The sequence below is a fragment of the Apium graveolens genome, chromosome 6 (assembly GCF_009905375.1).
Source record: "Apium graveolens cultivar Ventura chromosome 6, ASM990537v1, whole genome shotgun sequence".
Classification (NCBI taxonomy): Eukaryota; Viridiplantae; Streptophyta; class Magnoliopsida; order Apiales; family Apiaceae; genus Apium; species Apium graveolens.
In genome coordinates this window covers 190,792,377-190,810,745 of record NC_133652.1, presented here as the reverse complement: position 1 = coordinate 190,810,745, position 18,369 = coordinate 190,792,377, and the positions used below count along the sequence as shown (strand labels likewise).

The 18,369-nt window shown below is 36.6% G+C and overlaps 1 protein-coding gene across 1 annotated transcript; it reads left to right on the top strand.

The window, feature by feature from the left end:
• Positions 1 to 15,378: 15,378 nt before the first annotated feature.
• LOC141665636 (uncharacterized) lies at positions 15,379 to 15,876 on the top strand. Its single transcript, XM_074471622.1, has one exon. The coding sequence runs from the start codon at positions 15,379 to 15,381 to the stop codon at positions 15,874 to 15,876; it is 498 nt and encodes a 165-aa protein (XP_074327723.1).
• Positions 15,877 to 18,369: the final 2,493 nt, after the last annotated feature.

Here is an 18,369-nt window from a genome sequence, read left to right as displayed (position 1 = left end):
CAAAATAAGAAGCCCAACAAGGATTCTAAAGATCAGACATGCTTTGAATGTGGAAAGCCAGGCCATTATAAGCGGGACTGCTACAAATTAAAGTCAAAACAACAAACTGTCTTCAAGGATAAGAAGAAAGCTAAAGCTCTAATGACTTGGAGTGATGATGACTCGGTTTCCAGTGATGATTCAAGTGGAGACATGGTCAATCTTTCCCTAGTTGGACTTGATGATGATTCTGTTCGAGGAAATTCAGAAAGTGGATACCTAGAAAGTGATTCAGAAGAAGATCAGAGTGAGGTAAACTCTTGTAAATATAATTTATCTTCTGAAAATATTGTTTTGGAACCACTAACCATGCAGGAATGTAAGAATGTATCTATAGGTGAATATTATTCTCTTAAAGCTGAAAATAGCAAGCTAAAAGAGAAGAATAATTATCTCAAGACTATGGTTCAAGATTTGATGAGCAAAGTAGATACTTGGATTGACAAGAAGGTACCTACACAAGCTGACAAAGAGGCTGAAATCAAGGATCTTCAAGCTAAAGTTAGTCATGTGGAAAACTTTAACAAAATTCTCCTCAAAAGAAACAAGACTCAATTAATGGAGATCACAGAGTTAAAGAAGGAGATTGAAGCAAGGGATGAATGTTTGGAGCTGTTCAAACTCAGAGAATCAATAGATGCAACACCTTCAAATCAAGCAGAAGAACCATCTCAGCAAGCTGAAATCATAAGTCAGCAAGCTGAAAAGATTGATCTGCTCACAAAGGAAGTGGAGGATCTGAAAAAGGGCATGGGATCGTTTGTTCAAGGAGAAGAAAGTCTCAAATCTATGATGAACAACACAAATATTCCATTGGTCAGAAAAGGAATTGGAATGAATGCAAACAAGAAGGACAAAGCTCTAAGATATGAATGAAAATATGGCATACCCTATGATTATGCTATGCCTTGGAAGATATGCAACAGATGTGGAAAGAAAGGGCATCTTGAAAAGCATTGCAAAGTTCAGAATGGACAAAAATCTTACCATGGAGGAAACAAACAGAAAACAACTTACTATGATCAGAATGGCAGAACAAAGACAGCTTACCATCATCAGGCTGGCAGAGTTAAATCACCTAGATTTATCCAAAAATGGATAAAGAAATCTGATTTACATGTTTTATATGTTTTATCTGCTAACCATGTCGGACCCAACAAACTTTGGGTACCAAAATGTTGAGTTGTTTTATGTGTTTTGTAGATGTGTCTTGCCGCTCGAGTCAAATCAACTCAATGGATTTTAGATAGCGGATGTACTAGACATATGAGTGGAGACAAAGCACAATTCTTGAGTCTTCAGATGAAAAAGGGTGGAAGAGTGACTATTGGTGATAGCAAAACTCTTCAAATTCTTGGAAAAGGTAAAATAGGTAATAAACACATTTCAATTGATAAAGTTCAATATGTTAAAGGCCTTAAATATAATCTGCTTAGCATAAGTCAGTTATATGATGATGGTCATACTGTTAACTTTGGTATTGATAAGTGTATTATTACTATTGGTACTAACAAAGTCCCCCTAGTTGCTAGAAGGGAAGGAAATATATATATTTTGGACTTTGAGTTACAGAAAACAGCTTGCTGTCTTGCTGCAATAGACACTGATCCTTATGTTTGGCATAGAAGATTGGGTCATGCTCACATGGACTTACTTAACAAGCTTTCAAAGAAGAAGCTAGTCAGAGGTTTACCCAAAATCAAGTATGTCAAGACTGAGGTGTGTTCGGCATGCCAATTAGGCAAGCAAATTAGAAGTACTCACAAAGCAAAGAAAATGGTATCTACTTCTAAACCCTTAGAACTTTTACATTTAGACTTATTTGGTCCAGAAGCTTATAAAAGTATAGGAGGTAAGCAATATGGTTTTGTAATTGTTGATGATTATTCTCGTTTTACATGGGTATTGTTTCTTAGAACTAAAGATGCTGCTTTTAATGAGTTTGAGAAACTAATTAAATTACTTGAGAATAAGCTCAATACAAAGCTTGTAGGAATAAGGAGTGATCGAGGTGGTGAATTCCAAAAAGACTTTGTTACTTATTGTGAAGAAAGAGGAATATCACATAAATTCTCGGCTCCAAGGACTCCACAACAAAATGGTGTGGTGGAACGCAATAATAGGTCACTGTAAGAGACAGCAAGGACTTTGTTACAAGAAAGCAAGTTATCTAGAAGTTTTTGGGCAGAAGCAGTCAACACAGCATGCTATGTTCTGAATAGAGTATTGACAAGACCTATTTTGGACAAGACTCCATATGAATTGCTCAAGAAAAAGAGGCCCAACATTAGTTACTTCAGAATCTTTGGATCAAAGTGTTTTGTGCTCAAGACAATTGGTAATGATGGTAAATTTGATGCTAAATCTTATGAAGCTATTTTTCTTGGTTATTCTATGAATAGTAAAACCTATAGAGTTTATAATTTGTCTAAGCATATTGTTGAGGAATCTATAGATGTTACTTTTCAAGAACCTAACAATGATCTTCCAAGAGACGAGGAAGATGATGCAGGTGAAGCTGGACAACAGCAAGCTGAAACAGAGAAGGCTACTCCAAAACAGCAAGCTGAAACAGAGACTGATTCTGGAAAACAGCAAGCTGAAATTGAAACTGCCTCAGGAAATCAGCAAGCAGAACCTTCTACTCCAGTTGATGATGCAATTGTAAAGATGGCAAAGATGACTCTTGATGGTCCTAGAGGAAATAGAGCAAAGGATAAAATGCCAATCTATGATGGTGAAGACTTAGCTCCTCCATCTAAGATAAGGAAGACTTTACATGAAGATATTGCAAAACATTCATTGCCAAAAGCTACACGGACAGTGAAGAATCACCCTCCAGAACAGGTTATTGGTGATATTTTTGATGGTCTCAAGACAAGAAAAGGCACTACAAACTTTTATGTTTATGCTGCATTTTTAGCTCAAGAGGAACCCAAGAATGTCAAAGAAGCACTTGAAGATGAAAATTGGATCACGGCTATGCAAGAAGAACTCAATCAGTTCGAACGATGTGATGTTTGGGAACTGGTCAAGCCACCAAAGGATGCTTCAATCATTGGTACAAAATGGATTTTCAAGAATAAAGTGGATGAATTTGGTACTGTTACTCGAAATAAAGCAAGGCTCGTAGCACAAGGGTACAACCAACAAGAAGGCATTGACTTTGATCAAACTTATGTTCCAGTAGCTAGATTGGAATCAATTAGGATGCTTCTTGCTTATGCATGCTACAAGAAGATCAAGCTACATCAAATGGACGTCAAAAGTGCTTTTTTTAATGGATTTCTGGAAGAGGAAGTTTATGTCAAGTAACCCCCTGGTTTTGAACATGGACAACATCCGGACTATGTCTACAAGCTTAAGAAGGCATTATATGGCTTAAAGCAAGCACCAAGGGCTTGGTACAAGAGGCTTAGTAAGTTTTTGATCAAAAATGGCTTCATTCGAGGTAAAATTGATCCTACTTTATTTATTAAGCAAAATGGTAATGATATTTTGATTGTCCAGATATATGTAGATGATATAATCTTTGGATCCACTAATGATTCTATGTGTGAGTGGTTTTCTAAGTGTATGAGCAGTGAATTTGACATGAGCATGATGGGTGAGCTCAATTATTTCTTGGGGCTCCAAATTAAACAATCTATAGATGGAATTTATGTGCATCAATCAAAATATGTCAAGAATTTGCTGACCAGATTTGGTTTTGACAATGTCAAGCCGAAATCTACTCCAATGAATCAAAATAGCAAGCTGACATCGGATGAAAAAGGTAAAGATGTTGATATCAAGAAGTATAGAGGTATGATTGTTAGTCTTTTATATCTTACTGCTTCTCGGCCAGATATTATGTATAGTGTTTGTGTATGTGCTCATTTTCAAGCTAAACCTAAGGAACCACACTTAAATGCAGTTAAAAGAATATTTCGATATTTAAGTGGGACTATTAATCTTGGGTTATTTTATCCTATTACAAGCACATTTGATCTTGTGGGGTATAGTGATGCTGACTATGCAGGCTGTCAAACTGATAGAAAGAGCACAAATGGTGTTTGTACATATTTAGGACAAAGTCTCGTATCTTGGCAAAGTAAGAAACAAACTTCAGTTGCATTATCCACAACAGAAGGTGAGTATTTGGCAGCTGGTAGCTGTTGCTCTCAAATTTTGTGGATGATTCAGACTCTACGAGATTTTGGAATCAAGTGTGGCAAAGTTCCAATCTATTGTGACAACACTAGCACCATCAACATATCAAAGAATCCAGTTAATCACTCAAGAACAAAGCATATTGATGTTCGTCACCATTTCTTGAGAGATAATGCTGCCAAAGGTAAGATTGAATTAGTTTTTGTACCTACTGAATATCAATTGGCAGATATCTTTACAAAACCCCTTGGCGAAGCAAGATTTTCTACCATTCGAAGGGAACTTGGCATGTGCAGTGTATAATGGCAAGCTATCTTTGGAAATTTGGTAATGTTGGCTTACTATCATTTTTCATATTAGCTTACTATGATTGGTTATTTAAATGACATTTTTTTGTGTTAAGTTATTTTTTTGTTAATTATGATATGTCATTCTCTGTTTAATTATGTTTAAATATTTGCATGATTTGCTGATTTAATTGTTAAATGATTAAAGTGCTAATTATGGTGTTTTAGATAGATTTAAGATGTTATTTTGATAAGTGTTAGAATTAGGATAATTATTATTTGTTTTTAAATCTTATCCTAAATTCTCCCCTAAAAAGGCTATCAAAAACACGGGTTAGGGTTTCAATTCTTATTTCACCGCCGCTCAGTTATTTTTCTACTTACCGTCTTCTCTCCAACATCATCGCAATTTGATCTCATCATGGTTCGAGCAACAAGGAAATCAGGTCTTCTCGCCAATCGTTCTGTCTCTAAACAAGTTAACACTGTGGTTGATTTGGGAAATGAAAGTACCGATGAAGTGTCTCAAACTCCTGATTCCAAGAAGCTCAAGATCACTCTATCCTTTGACTCTCCGGATTTGGAACAGAGGTTCACCGAGAATGCATTGGATTCTCGTCCCATTCTTCCTGGTATTCCAGTCGTCGGTAAGCTTCTTCAACAATCTGGTGCTTTAGATTTGTTTAAGACTGTTGGTATGGATAATTTTGTGCTTGAATTACCGAAAGTTTATTACCCTGATTTAGTTCGTGAATTTTATGCAAATTTGCATGAGGATAAGTTTGGTAATTGTGTGTCCACAGTTCGTGATAAGCGCATTCGATTGAACCCTCCTTTTCTTAGCTCATTAATTAAGTTTGAGAATCCAACTGAGATTGAGGTTTTTACTGGAAAGGGTTATGTTGTGTTACCTGATTTTTCTATAATGGATCAATTTAAGTTGCTGTTAGGGTCTGATAGCAATATGGAAGAAAATCCCCAACCTCCATCCACTACTTTAGTCACTCCAATGGCTCATTTTATGTTTAAAATTTGTCGTGCTAATGTGTGTCCTAGAGGTAGAAACAAATCCACTTTCAGTTGTCAGGATGTTACTGTGGTTGCCATGATTTTAGCTGGTAGGGCTTTTGACTTGTCTCATTTGATTCTCAAGAATATGTTAGCTGCTGTGAATCAGAAGAAAATAGGTTTGCCTTATGGGTTGTTATTATCCAAGATTTTTGACTCGTTTAAGATTGATCTTAAGTCTGCTGATAAGTTGTCTGTCAAGGAGGTGTTGGATGCTAAAACCATAGCAATGTCCAACCTGCATATTGAAAATGGTGAGTTGGTTAGGATCATTCCTACTCTACCTACTGAAACCCCTGCTGTAGCTAATCCCTCAGCCTTTACTCCAACTGCTGAGATGTTGCAATTGCTTAAGGGTATTCAAGATGACAATACTCTGCTTTTTGGACATGTGGCTGCTACTACAGAGCAAGTGAATCAGCTGAAGACTGAGATTAAGGGATTGAAAGATATTATGCTTAACTTCATGTCTGCTGCAAAACCCTCGGCTTCTCAATCAAATGTTGTTTTGGAAACTGGACTAGATGATTTGGTAAATGCTGCTGGAGATATGGAAAATGAAGATCAGCTAGATGCTTATTTTTCTCCAAAGGATGATGCTGTCAACACTTCTGATCAGCCTTCAACCTAGATCTTTTTGATGCTTTAAGGGGGAGAAATTTAGGAGACTTATTTTATGCTTATGTTTATTTCTGTTTGGTTATTAAGACTATCTTCTGTTGTCTTATGGTTAAGACTTTCCGTTGACTAGTTGGCTTATATTTAATCTGTGGTTTGCTACTTGGTTTTTTACTTGGTTTAAATTGACTTTTGGATCTGTGGTTTGCTACTTGGTTTGTTACTTGGTTTAAATTGACTTTTGGTTTTTAAGATTTGATGTAATGATTTATGCTGGTTGTTAGTTATGATTGGATATTTGGATATGCATATGTGTCATTTATATTAATTGCAGTAACATGTTATAAGTTTTTGAGATATGCATAGATTTAGGGGGAGTTTTTATAATTCTCCTAAATGTGTGTAATCATCAAAAAGGGGGAGATTGTAACTCCTTAGTTTTGATGATCACAACACAGCAAGCCATCATGTTGTTATTTGAGAATGTTTGCAGGATATAACAACTTGATATCAGTGCTGTTTAAGTATCATGACATCAAGCTATCATAAGACAGTAATCTATTTCAGCAAGCTATGATCACGATTGTCAGAATAACAGCAAGCCAAGATGCACAGTCCAGATTCAACAAGGAAGTCGAATTTCTTGGAGATTTTATAGGATCGTCATATATATCAGTTGTAAGGACTTCTCTAATATAATAAACGTGCATGATATATAGAGAGCTCATTTATAAAACGTTTTTACTTATTCAAATTGATTTCCTAAAGAATAGGAGTTTGTTTCTCTTTCAAACTCTTTCTTCTATCTTCTGATTAAAACGTTTTATCCTCTACAAAATAGAAGAGATATTTTCTGTACGTTGGACATCTTTCTTTCTCTTCTATCTAACGTACACATGAACGTTGGAAACCATCCCAACGATCTTAAACGGTAGAATTGGATTCTAGCCGTTGTAAGTTGTTGAGAATGTTTCAAACGTTAATGTGTGGTTATATATGTGGTTTCTTGCAATTTTTATTACTGACAGAATTTGCAAGCAAGAACACATACAACTCCTGATCTTTATTGATTTCAAAATACTCTCGAGCTCTAAATATATCCACGTGTTCATCTTAGAGAGAGTTTATAGTTTGAGTTGTAAACTCTATCATTGATTTGTATTGTTCAAATTGTATTGATTAGTTGCTGGATAAGTTGGCTAAGGGAAACAAGGGTTTAGTGGTACTTGCTAGAGGAGTTTGTACTACGGGGTAGTATAGTACTTAGAGAGCAGGTTTTTAAACAGGGTTTCAGCAAGCCATTATCAGCAATTGGGATAAAGGGAGATATATTGTTGTATCTTGTAGTTGTAACCTTCATTGATCAATAATATATTCTCTTACCAAGTTGGTAAGGGACCAGGACGTAGACCATAGGGGATTAGGGGTCGAACCTGGCTAAAATTCTTGTGTGTTCTATTTACTTTCTGCACATTATTTTTTGCATTGCATTTAGTCATATCAGCTTACTATCATTGTCAGATTATAGTTCTGTTGGTAAAATCTCAGTAAGCTATTATCGGGTAAAGTTAGCCATAATCACCTATTCACCCCCCTCTAGGTCTTATTTCAATAACATCGTAATTTTTTTTATACCTATTTTAAAGATAATACAGTATTTCAATCAAATTATATAACAATATATTTTTTTCAGTTAAATTATGTAAAAAAATGTCTATACATAAATTTCAAACAAATGTGCACTGTATAAATAAAGTAAGAGCACAATAGTTAACTTATAATATTATAATGATTATATAAAGAAAGACAATGGAAAACATAAATCGTAAAAAAGAGAATATTAGGAATAAAATATAATTTATTTGTGATGATTGTTGCTCTTGATATCTATCTAGAGGAAATATTAAAAATTTGATTGGTGTTTGGTGTGTCGATCTTTTTTAATTATAATTATTATTGAAATCAACTTTTTCTACCAAATTAAACTAGAATTTCTATTGAAATATTTGATATTAAAGTCAAATCTTCTATAAATTTAAATTTATATTGATATCTATATTATTCTAATTAATATCGAAGTCAAATTAATCTATTAATTTAATTTTTATTTAATTAATTTCTATAACAAAACATATAATTATTATATAGATATTTAGATATCTATATCATCAAAAATTAATTTATTAAATTATAACTTGACTAGCTAAAACAATACTATTTGTGCGGGTTAAAACAAAACTATTATATTGAATCGGGCTTAAAAAATTAAAATCAAACTAAAAATAATTAGTTGAATTTTATCGGTTTAATTAGTCTCGGGTTGCAACACAATAATGTAAATTATTGATTAAGGATAAAATACGAATAACACAGTATGAGAATTTATGATTATGTCTTATGAACGTCTGTAGTTTAAGTGCGGTATATCTTAGTTTGCATTTGCAGGTTATTCCGTGAGCTGAGCTGTGCGCAAGCGACTCCGGGTTCACTATAATAAAAAAAACTAATATTAAACTAAGAATAATTCATAAATTATTGATCTAAACTGAAACTAAACTTTTAATTAAAGTTATAATTAATCATTTTCTGTAAAAACATGTAAAAATATTAATAAAATTGTATCGTTCAATAAATATAATTATTTTTTCAGATATCTCTTATTAAAAAATAATGAACATATACGAGCATAAATATATTTTTCATGAAATTATAACTTTTAAAAATGTAAATGAGCAAATTTAAGATTTTAATTCAAATTAATTTTTTTTAAGAATTATATAATATTGAAAAAATCTATGAATCACACGGATTTAGATGATAACACTTTAATTTTTTCACGTGTATATATAAAATATTTAGGTGAATCACAGCTGCTCTAATATACAGTAATAAATAAGAGTTAACCACCAAAATACAAATCTCGAAATTATAAACTACAAAATATGTTTATAAAGTCTGTAGTCGAAATTAATATGTTTATGTTGGGTGACAATTCATGAAGGACTCTCTAGGTTATTTAAAAAATATAAATATATAATTTATTTCATTTTTTGTCGTATATAGTTATAAATTTTAATTACCAAATTAAAAACGAAATTGTAAAATTTTTTTATTTAAAAAATTATTGAAATTTGATGAAATAATTTAAAGTGATTTTGTAGTAGAATCACATTAAAATCACATTTATCCAAATTTATTCTACAATATAATCAAATTTAAAATCAATCATTTTTTTAAGCTGAATGTTTTATTATATTTAAATAAAATTATTATTTTACATTACCAACAAATTTGATAAAATCCTCTAAACAGAATTAAGGTTCTTTATGGTTCTCTATATAAAAAATTCTCTCTTAAGAAAAGACAGTTTATGTTTATTAATATTTTTAATTCTTTCTTAATTCTTTTAATCATTTTCTAATTGTAATTGCTCTGTAGTCATCATTGCACATTCTTTGCAATAACTACATTCAAAGTATTCCAAATATTTTGACTGTTCTGATTGTTTCCTCAAATGTTATCCTGCCTGCTGCCGCTGAAATTCTGCGACTGTGTGAATTAAGAGCTATCTCCAAAAATATTAGGTAAACTTGTTAGTTAAAATATAATTAGCTAAAATATAATTAGTTAAATTTTTTTTGAACATGTAAGAATTTATACTCCAGTCATGTTAGCTATATTCATTAGCTATATCCAGAATCTTATTTTATTTTTAATTTTAAATATATAATTAAAATAAATTTAAGCTAAATATATTCAATACAATTGAAAATAAAATAATTATTTAAATCAAAAATATTTAATGACGATATTTTTATTTTATTTATGTAAATATTTTAAAGTAAATATTATAAAATTAAAAAATTATTACAATTATAAGTAAAATAAGATTAATATATAGAAATATTACTTACAAATATATAGAAATTATAAGTGAAGTATAGTTTATAATAATATAATATTAGAATTTTTAAAATAAGTATTAAAGTTACATATATTAAATATAAAATAAGAGTTTTAAAACACATGTTTTAAATAATATAAATATATGTATGTATCAATGAGTTTAGGTTTAAATTAGGTTGAGAGATGTTTTTTTTTGACAAATGCAGAAAATTTTCATTAAATTGAATATAATACAGCCGTGACAAACCCCCAACTGTCGATACAACAAGGTGATAAAAATTCCTGATCGTTTAACACATAGAATTTAAAAATTTTTGAAGTTAAAAACGAAATCAAAGACATCCCAAGCGATCCAAATTGCACCGACATCTCTGAAAATAGCAACATCGCAATTGACCATATCACGTAAAAATTATGGTTAGCCCAATGTTCAGAAACAACAATCGCATAAAATGAGATTGAAGAAGCGGCACCCCAGCTATCTACATGTCAGACACCAGCTATAGACATGCCGAAGGCACCACAGCTATCTACATGCCGGATACCAGCTATAGACATGCCGAAAGTGTAAAGCCATAAAAGATGAACAATCTTTGGTTGTGAAAGGTGAGCTCTTGCAATAATCACCACCATCCCAGATTCGATACAGGTTTTGCAGATCACCAAAAATATCAGCAACTTCGTCCTTAACAGATCCAATACCAGATTAACCCAAGCATGACTAAGCAAAAACATAACAAACACTCCAAAAGGAGAGACAAACACATACTCCAAGAGGAGAGACACACAAATACCCAAAAAAATTGGGTTTTATTGAAAAGAGATCAACGAGAATAAAAGAAAATAAAGGGATTGGGGCTTTCCACCGGAGAAAACCAGTGGAAGCCCCTCGATTTACTTGAAAATGGACAAACCCTAGGAGAGGGGAGAGAGGAGGGAGGCGGCGATTTTGGTTGAGAGATGTTTAAATTAAGCACAAAACAGAAAACGTGGATCTTTTAGCTAATGGCTACTTGATCAACAAATATAGAAGACGGGATAGAATATATGTAAAAACATTGCTAAAAGGTTTTAGGGTTGGAGAGGTACTTTTTTTTAGCTAATATGTATATGATACTGCCACATAGACTTTTTAGCTAACAAGTGCATCCCGTTAGAGATGCTCTAATGCGCCTACAACTCGCCTAAGTATTTCTACAAAATTTGACTCGATCAAAAACTTACAATTTCAAGCCCACGGCTCAGTTGGTTAGAGAGAGGATAACCATCGTGTTGGTCACAGGTTTGAATCCTACGGGAGGGGAATTTATGATTATGCCTCCTGAGTGAGCCCGTACCCGAAGGGTAACGGCTGTGGGTTACCTCCGATTAATTTTTTTTTTACAGTTTCATTAATTTTTAGGGGTAAATAATATCAAAGTTGTCACTCAACTGAAAATCATATATCAATTTAATCATCAAACTTAACGGGGTATCATTTGAATCACTAAAGTCCTGATAAATATCAAATAGGTACCTCAAAATATGTGTTCGATAATTTAAAAATTATTTTATGGAGTACTATATAATTTTCTTGAATCCTGTTACAACGAAATGAAAATGTATGAATTATAGTATTTAAGTTAATATAGTAAGATTTTATAAAAATTTATGTACTATTTATTTTTAATTTTGTAGAAATTTTCTTCATTTTGTGGAAAATAATTTTTTCGAGCCGAGCTCTAGCTTATTTCAAGTTGAACTCGAGCATAACATGTCAAACACTCGACTTGAGCTCGTTAATTTTTTTTTCCGACACCCCTTATATTTGAGTTCGAAGCTGGATACGCCACCAGAAGTATCCTCTTTGTTCAAATAGAGAAGAATTTTTGTTTGATGAAGTGCTCCGACGGAAGATAATCTCTGAAACCTCCACCTGCAAGTATGAAGTTCAAGAATTGGTAGGAGCATGACACAAGTTCTTTTCACCAAAGTACGAGTTGTCCTTAATCGTTTCATAGAAAAGCCTATATGATAATCCCAGATCACCCCGGGATCTCCTTCTTTGTGAGCCCGGACTCACGCTCCGTTTGGACAGAAATGAAGGCGGCGCGCGTTGTAGCTGTAGGGTGGGAACCTACAAAACAGAACCAGAAGGGGGTGGCGTCCCCACGGCACCTCCGGCGTGAGAATGAGAGAGGGTTTTGAAGGAGAAAGGGGGTGAAACGGGAATTATGCAATTATATTGTGGTGTGTGTATATGTAAGATGAAGTAACCCCTAACCTTCCTTTTGTTCTGCCTTTTATAGGCTTCCCACTAGGGTTTAGGGGTTTGCACCTTTTGATCTGGGCCGTAGGTGTGTCTTTTAGACTGTAGGATGTGTGGACGCTTAGAATGAGCCGGTGTACTATCGAATCCGGGCCGTAGGAATGTTCTGGATCCGGGGTACCTGGACGGTGGTGATATTGCCATGCGTCCTGGGCTCTCCAGGGTTAATGCTGAGTGCTCTCTGGGCTCTTTATATTGGGCCCTGGACTTCTGTTATCAGGCCTGCACTAATATAGGCTATCATTTTCCCCCACTCCCTTATGCGGGTTTATCCGGATGTGGGAGTAGATTAGTTATTGTTGTGCCGCAACGCCTTAAGAAAAATTTTGGGGGTTTATTTGATTTGTTGCCCCTAACCCCGGGGTCCAATGAGAATAAGACTCCGGGGTTGACTTGGTTAGTCATTTGATTTGGGTCCAAGATGAGATTCCTTGAAGTATTTAGAAAAATTTTGGGGGTTAATTTGATTTGTTGCCCCTAACCCCGGAGTCTAATGGGAATAAGACTCCGGGATTGACTTGGTTAGTCATTTGATTTGAGTCCAAGGTGGGGTTTCTTGAAGTACTTAATTTTTTTTTGGGGGTTTACTCAGAGCTAGCTTCTGTTTAAGTACTGTTGGTAAATCTTGCTTAGCTACTGTAGTCATAACATTGTTAGCTGATCACAACCTGCTTAGGGTCTAAGTAATCACTATTAGCACTTGAAATTGCGAACTGTTTACTATAAGTTTGCGATATTATTAAACAACCATGACTTCAAGAAAGAGTAAGGCAGCTGTTTCCACCTCTTTTCTGCCGCCTCCGCCCCAACCCAGGGACGGAGAGATGGACGATATGGACGACGACCCCCCCATAACTCAGACTCCTTATCAAAGTCTCCAACCAGGAGATCAAAGAGTAACCATCGAGAAAGCCGCTCACAAGTATGCAGAAACTTCGGCCAATCCCTGGGGTGACATGACCCCGGATCAGATATAAGCTGCCATGAATCTGTGGAAAGAAAAGCATAACACTGGGCCTGGATCCCGACCTGAGGATCAGGAGGAGCGTACCGGGGAATCACGGGGATCTGTCCTGGATCGAATTGCAAAGAACCAGAAGAAACCCCCAGAGGATGCCCGAGACGAGATCAAAAGAGCTACGCTCCGGGAAAGAATACAGAAAGAATAGGAAGCCAAGGCCAAATAAACCATTGAGAAGAAAATTTGGGATGAGGAAGCAAAGTTGAATTTGAAATCCCACCGAATTCATGTTTCCTCGGATTCAGAGCCGGAAAAAGAATCCAAGCAAGAACAAATGGCCCGGGCTCTTCGTGATCTCAAGAGGAAGGTAGAAGGTGACATGGAGGTTGGTGCGACGGCGACCCCATTTAACAGAATATTGGAGTCCACCCCCAGAGAATCAGGGCTCAAAAACTTCAATTTTGACTCCTTTGATGGGTTAGCTGACCCCCAAGAGCATCTGAAATACTTCGAACAAATCTCCAACATTTATGATTACAGTGACCTCACAAGGTGCCGCTTCTTCGCATCAACACTCAAAGGGTGAGCTCAAAAATGGTCTAGCCGAATTCCATCCCGGAGTGTGGATTCCTGGAAAGATTTTTGCGAGATATTCTTGAAAAGGTTCAGGACCAACCCGATGAACGAGCTACAAATGTGCCACTTGGAGACAATCCAACAAAGGAGTAAGGAGACCCTTCCGGAATTCATCAAAAGATTTCAGGAAGCGGTCAACCAACTCTCCAACCTAGAAGAAAAGGAAGCAGTAAACATATTCCAAAGGAACTTGCATCCAATATCCTGCGAAGGATATGTCAAAGACCTAATTCACAGAGAACCCCAGAGCTTGGCATTTTTCTATGCTTTGACATCAAAGTTCATAAAGGAAAATAATTTTCTCAAGTCGATGAAAATGAACCGGAGAATGCATAATGATGACGAGTCCCCGGAGCATCGCTCGTCGTCCCGAAAGGACAAAAAATACAGGCTGGACATGCAGGCCAATTATATTCAACAATCTCGGGGAACCCCACCCCGGGAAGGTTACGCCGAACCAAGAAGGAATGAAAGAAAGCCCAAGGCTAAAAGGGAACCTAAACCAGAGCTAGAGTGGACACCCCTCAATCGGCCCCGGGCCAACATTTTGCGCGAAGTTAAAGGTAAGCCATTTTATTATCCTCCGAAACCTTTACTCGCACCCTCTGAGAACAGGGTCCGGGACAAGCATTGTGGCTATTAGGGCTGAGCAAAAAACCGAAAAAAACTTAAACCGCTAAAAACCGATAAAAACTGAACCGAAATCGAAACCGAAAAATTAAAAACCGAAACCGAAACCGATTTGCGGTTTCAGTTTTATGTTAAAACCGAACCGTAAAAACCCGAAACCGATCCGATTATTAAAATAAATAAAATAAATAATATATTTATATAATATAAATTTCTAATATATATATATATATTATAAAATGTTACTCAAGAGACTTGCCTGCCTCCTGACTTAATCTGAGAGTCCTTTACAATCTCATTATATAAAATAATGGTCAAGGTATATACTGAGATGATAGATATGCCAGTAACACTTTATGTTGAACTTCCAAATGTAAAATGTTTTCAATTATTTTCCTGTTATAAACATAACATTACGAGCAACTTTGACTTGTTATTGATAACAATCAGCTATACATAACTGTAAAGCTTCAGAGGATATTTGTACTTTGTAATACATGGTCAGGTCAAAGGACTTGCATTTTTTTCACTTTAAAAGCTCCCTGGGAGGAAAAGACTTCTGGAAAAAATTCTTATTTAAAGTGCTGAACCATACCATAACATTTGATGAACCATACCATAACACTCTTAATTGGAAACAAATGTACCTTATAATTTATTTACTTAAAAATTTTAATAGTCATATTTTTGTTGTTATTTTGAGTGATGCGGTTTTAAAACCGAAACCGATCCGATTAAAACCGAACCGAGATTTTCAAACCGAAACCGAATCGATGGTATCAGTTGCAGTTTCGGTTTTCAATGTTAAAAACCGAGGACATGCGGTTTCGGTTTCGGTTTCGGGTTTGACCAAAACCGCCCCGAACCGAACCGCGTTCCACCCTAGTGGCTATTATGAAGATCATGGCCATACCACGGAAAACTGTTTCTCTCTCAAGATGTTCATAGAAGATCAAATCAAGAAGGAAAATATGAACCGGTATCTTCAAAGGAGGTTGAACGACAAGGACAGGGCCCCGAGAAGCGGCAAAAATGTAGTAAATATTGTCTTCGGTGGCACGGCTTCTCCGCCCCGGAGGCCGGACCTGGATAATGATATGATGATGATCCAGCCTTTGGAGGATGAACCAATCTACGTCTCTTACTCGGATTATGAGGGACTCAATCCGGATCATAACTTGGCCTTGGTGGTGACCCTGAATGTCGCGAATAACGAGGTAAAAAGAATTTTAGTTGACAATGGTTCCTATGCTAATATTGTATTCGAGTAGACACACAATATGATGGAGCTCGACCACATCCAAATGGACCCCTGTCTTGAAGATCCCTTGTATGGATTCAGAAACACAATGATTCCAATCCAGGGTGTCATTTATTTGCCGATTATCTTTGGGACCGTACCCCAACAGGTCTCTCATGTAATGAAGTTCTATGTGATAAGTGCCACCTCATCGTACAACATGATCTTTGGAAGGCCTACAATCACCAAACTCAGAGCAATCCCCTCAACAATTCACTTAAAACTCAAATTCCCGACCCCGGGAGGTACTGGAGAGCTAAGAGGAGATAGAGAAATGGCAGGGAGGTGTTACAGCCAAGCATTGGTCATGACAGAAATAGCACCGGAAAACAGAAAAAGTTAATGACCCTACCCAAGGGACAAAGCAGAAGGAAGCATCGTGAACACCTCAGTAAAAGGGCCAGACTCGAAGTAAATATGATCGAGGACTCCGGGTACAGTGTAACCAATGCTGACGCCCGGATTCAGAAATTTATGGAAAGCAAGGAGAAGACAAAAGTCGAGCCTGCCCAGCAGACAGTTGAAGTGGAGCTGGTACCCGAGAACCCCACCCGGAAGGTCAAAGTCGGCAAAGGCCTAGAAACCCCATTCTAGAAAGAGCTGGTTGACCTATTAAAAGAATATGTTGATGTCTTCGCTTGGACCCCGGAAGATATGCCGGGGATTGATGAATCCGTGGCGATGCACAGTCTGGACGTAGATCCGAGGCAAAGACCTATCAAGCAAAAACAAAGAAATTTTGCCCCGGAAAGACAGCAGGCAATCGATCAAGAGGTCGAAAAGTTGTTGAAGGCAGATATCATATGTGAAATTAAGTATCCAGATTGGCTAGCAAATGTTGTGCTAGTCAAGGAACCTAATGGAAAGTGGCGAATGTGTGTTGATTACACAAGTCTCAATTCAGCATGCCCTAAAGACTCTTACCCCCTACCCAACATCGACTAGTTGATAGACGCAACCTCAGGTCATGTTATACTAAGCTTCACAGATGCTTTTTCGGATATAACCAAGTCAAGATGAATCCGGCAGATATCGCGAAGACTGCGTTCATTACACACCGTGTCGTCTACGCCTTTGTCATGATGCCGTTCGGGTTAATTAAAGCCGGTGCGACGTATCAGAAGATGATGAACACTATCTTCAGAAGTCAACTGGGAAGGAATATTGAGTCTTATGTCGATGATATGATTTCTAAGTCAGTTACGATCCCGGATCACATCAAAGATCTCAAGGAATGTTTCGACAATTTGAGGAAGTATAACATGAAGCTAAACCCGAAAAAATGTCCTTTCGGGGTCCCCTCCGGGAAATTTCCTGGCTTTCTGGTTAGTGAACGGGGAATTGAAGCCAACCTAGAGAAATTTAAAGCTATAATAGAAATGACAGTTCCCCGGACTCAAAAAGACATTCAGAAACTCGCAGGATGCTTGGCAGCCTTTCACAGATTTATCCCAAAACTGGCAGAAAGGTGCTTGCCTTTCTTTGAGCTATTAAAAGGAGCCCGAAACAAAAAGCTAGTCGATTGGACCCCAGAATGCCAAATAGCATTTGAAGAGGTCAAGCAACACCTGATGAACCCGCCTATTCTTTCAAAAGCCAAGCCCGGGGAGCCCCTTTATCTCTACATTGCAGCTGGGGAAAGAGCAGTATCTTCTACTCTCATACGGGAAGAAGATGGTTCACATAGCCCGGTATACTATATGAGTCAAGTCTTCAAGGACGCTGAAACCCGGTACCCAAACTTGGAAAAATTCGCCTTAGCTCTTGTACACTCAAGCAGGAAGCTGAGGCAATATTTCCAAGGTCGGGAAATCAAGGTGATTACTAATCAACCACTTCGGAAAATTATTCACAAGCCAGATGCCTCCGGGAGGTTGGTCAATTGGGAAATCGAATTGAGCCAATTCAATATCAAATTTTTTCCAAGGACGACCATAAAGGCCCAGGCATTGCCCGAATTTGTCATGGAATACACCTTCCCCGAAGCCCCAAAGGCACCAGCGGTTTAATCCGGAGAAGAGAAAGAGACTAGCAGCGATAATTCGTGGACCTTATATGTTGACGGCTCGGCGACAACCGAAAGGTCCGGAGTCAGCTTGATCCTTTCTAGCCCAGATGGATTCACAATTCAGCAAGCCATAACCTTCGCTTTCAAAGCAACCAATAATAAAGCTGAATATGAAGCACTCCTCTCCGGACTTAGGTTAGCCAAATCCCTCAGGGTAAAATGCTTAATCATCTATAGTGATTCCCAAATTATGGCAAGGCAAACCAACGGAGAATATATTGTGAAGGATCCAAAGTTCTCGATATCAGGCAGTGGTGAGACGCGTCCTTGAAATAATCCCGGACTCGACCATCCTTCAGATAAACAGAGAGGAAAACTCCAAGGCAGATGAGCTATCCAAGCTCGTCCAAAATACTTCAGATCTAAGCAGTTCAGTCTACTTCGAGGAGCTCGGGG

Coding starts and splice junctions, on each gene's coding strand:
- LOC141665636 (XM_074471622.1), top strand. CDS start 15,379: ATGGTATCAGTTGCAGTTTCGGTTTTCAATGTTAAAAACCGAGGACAT.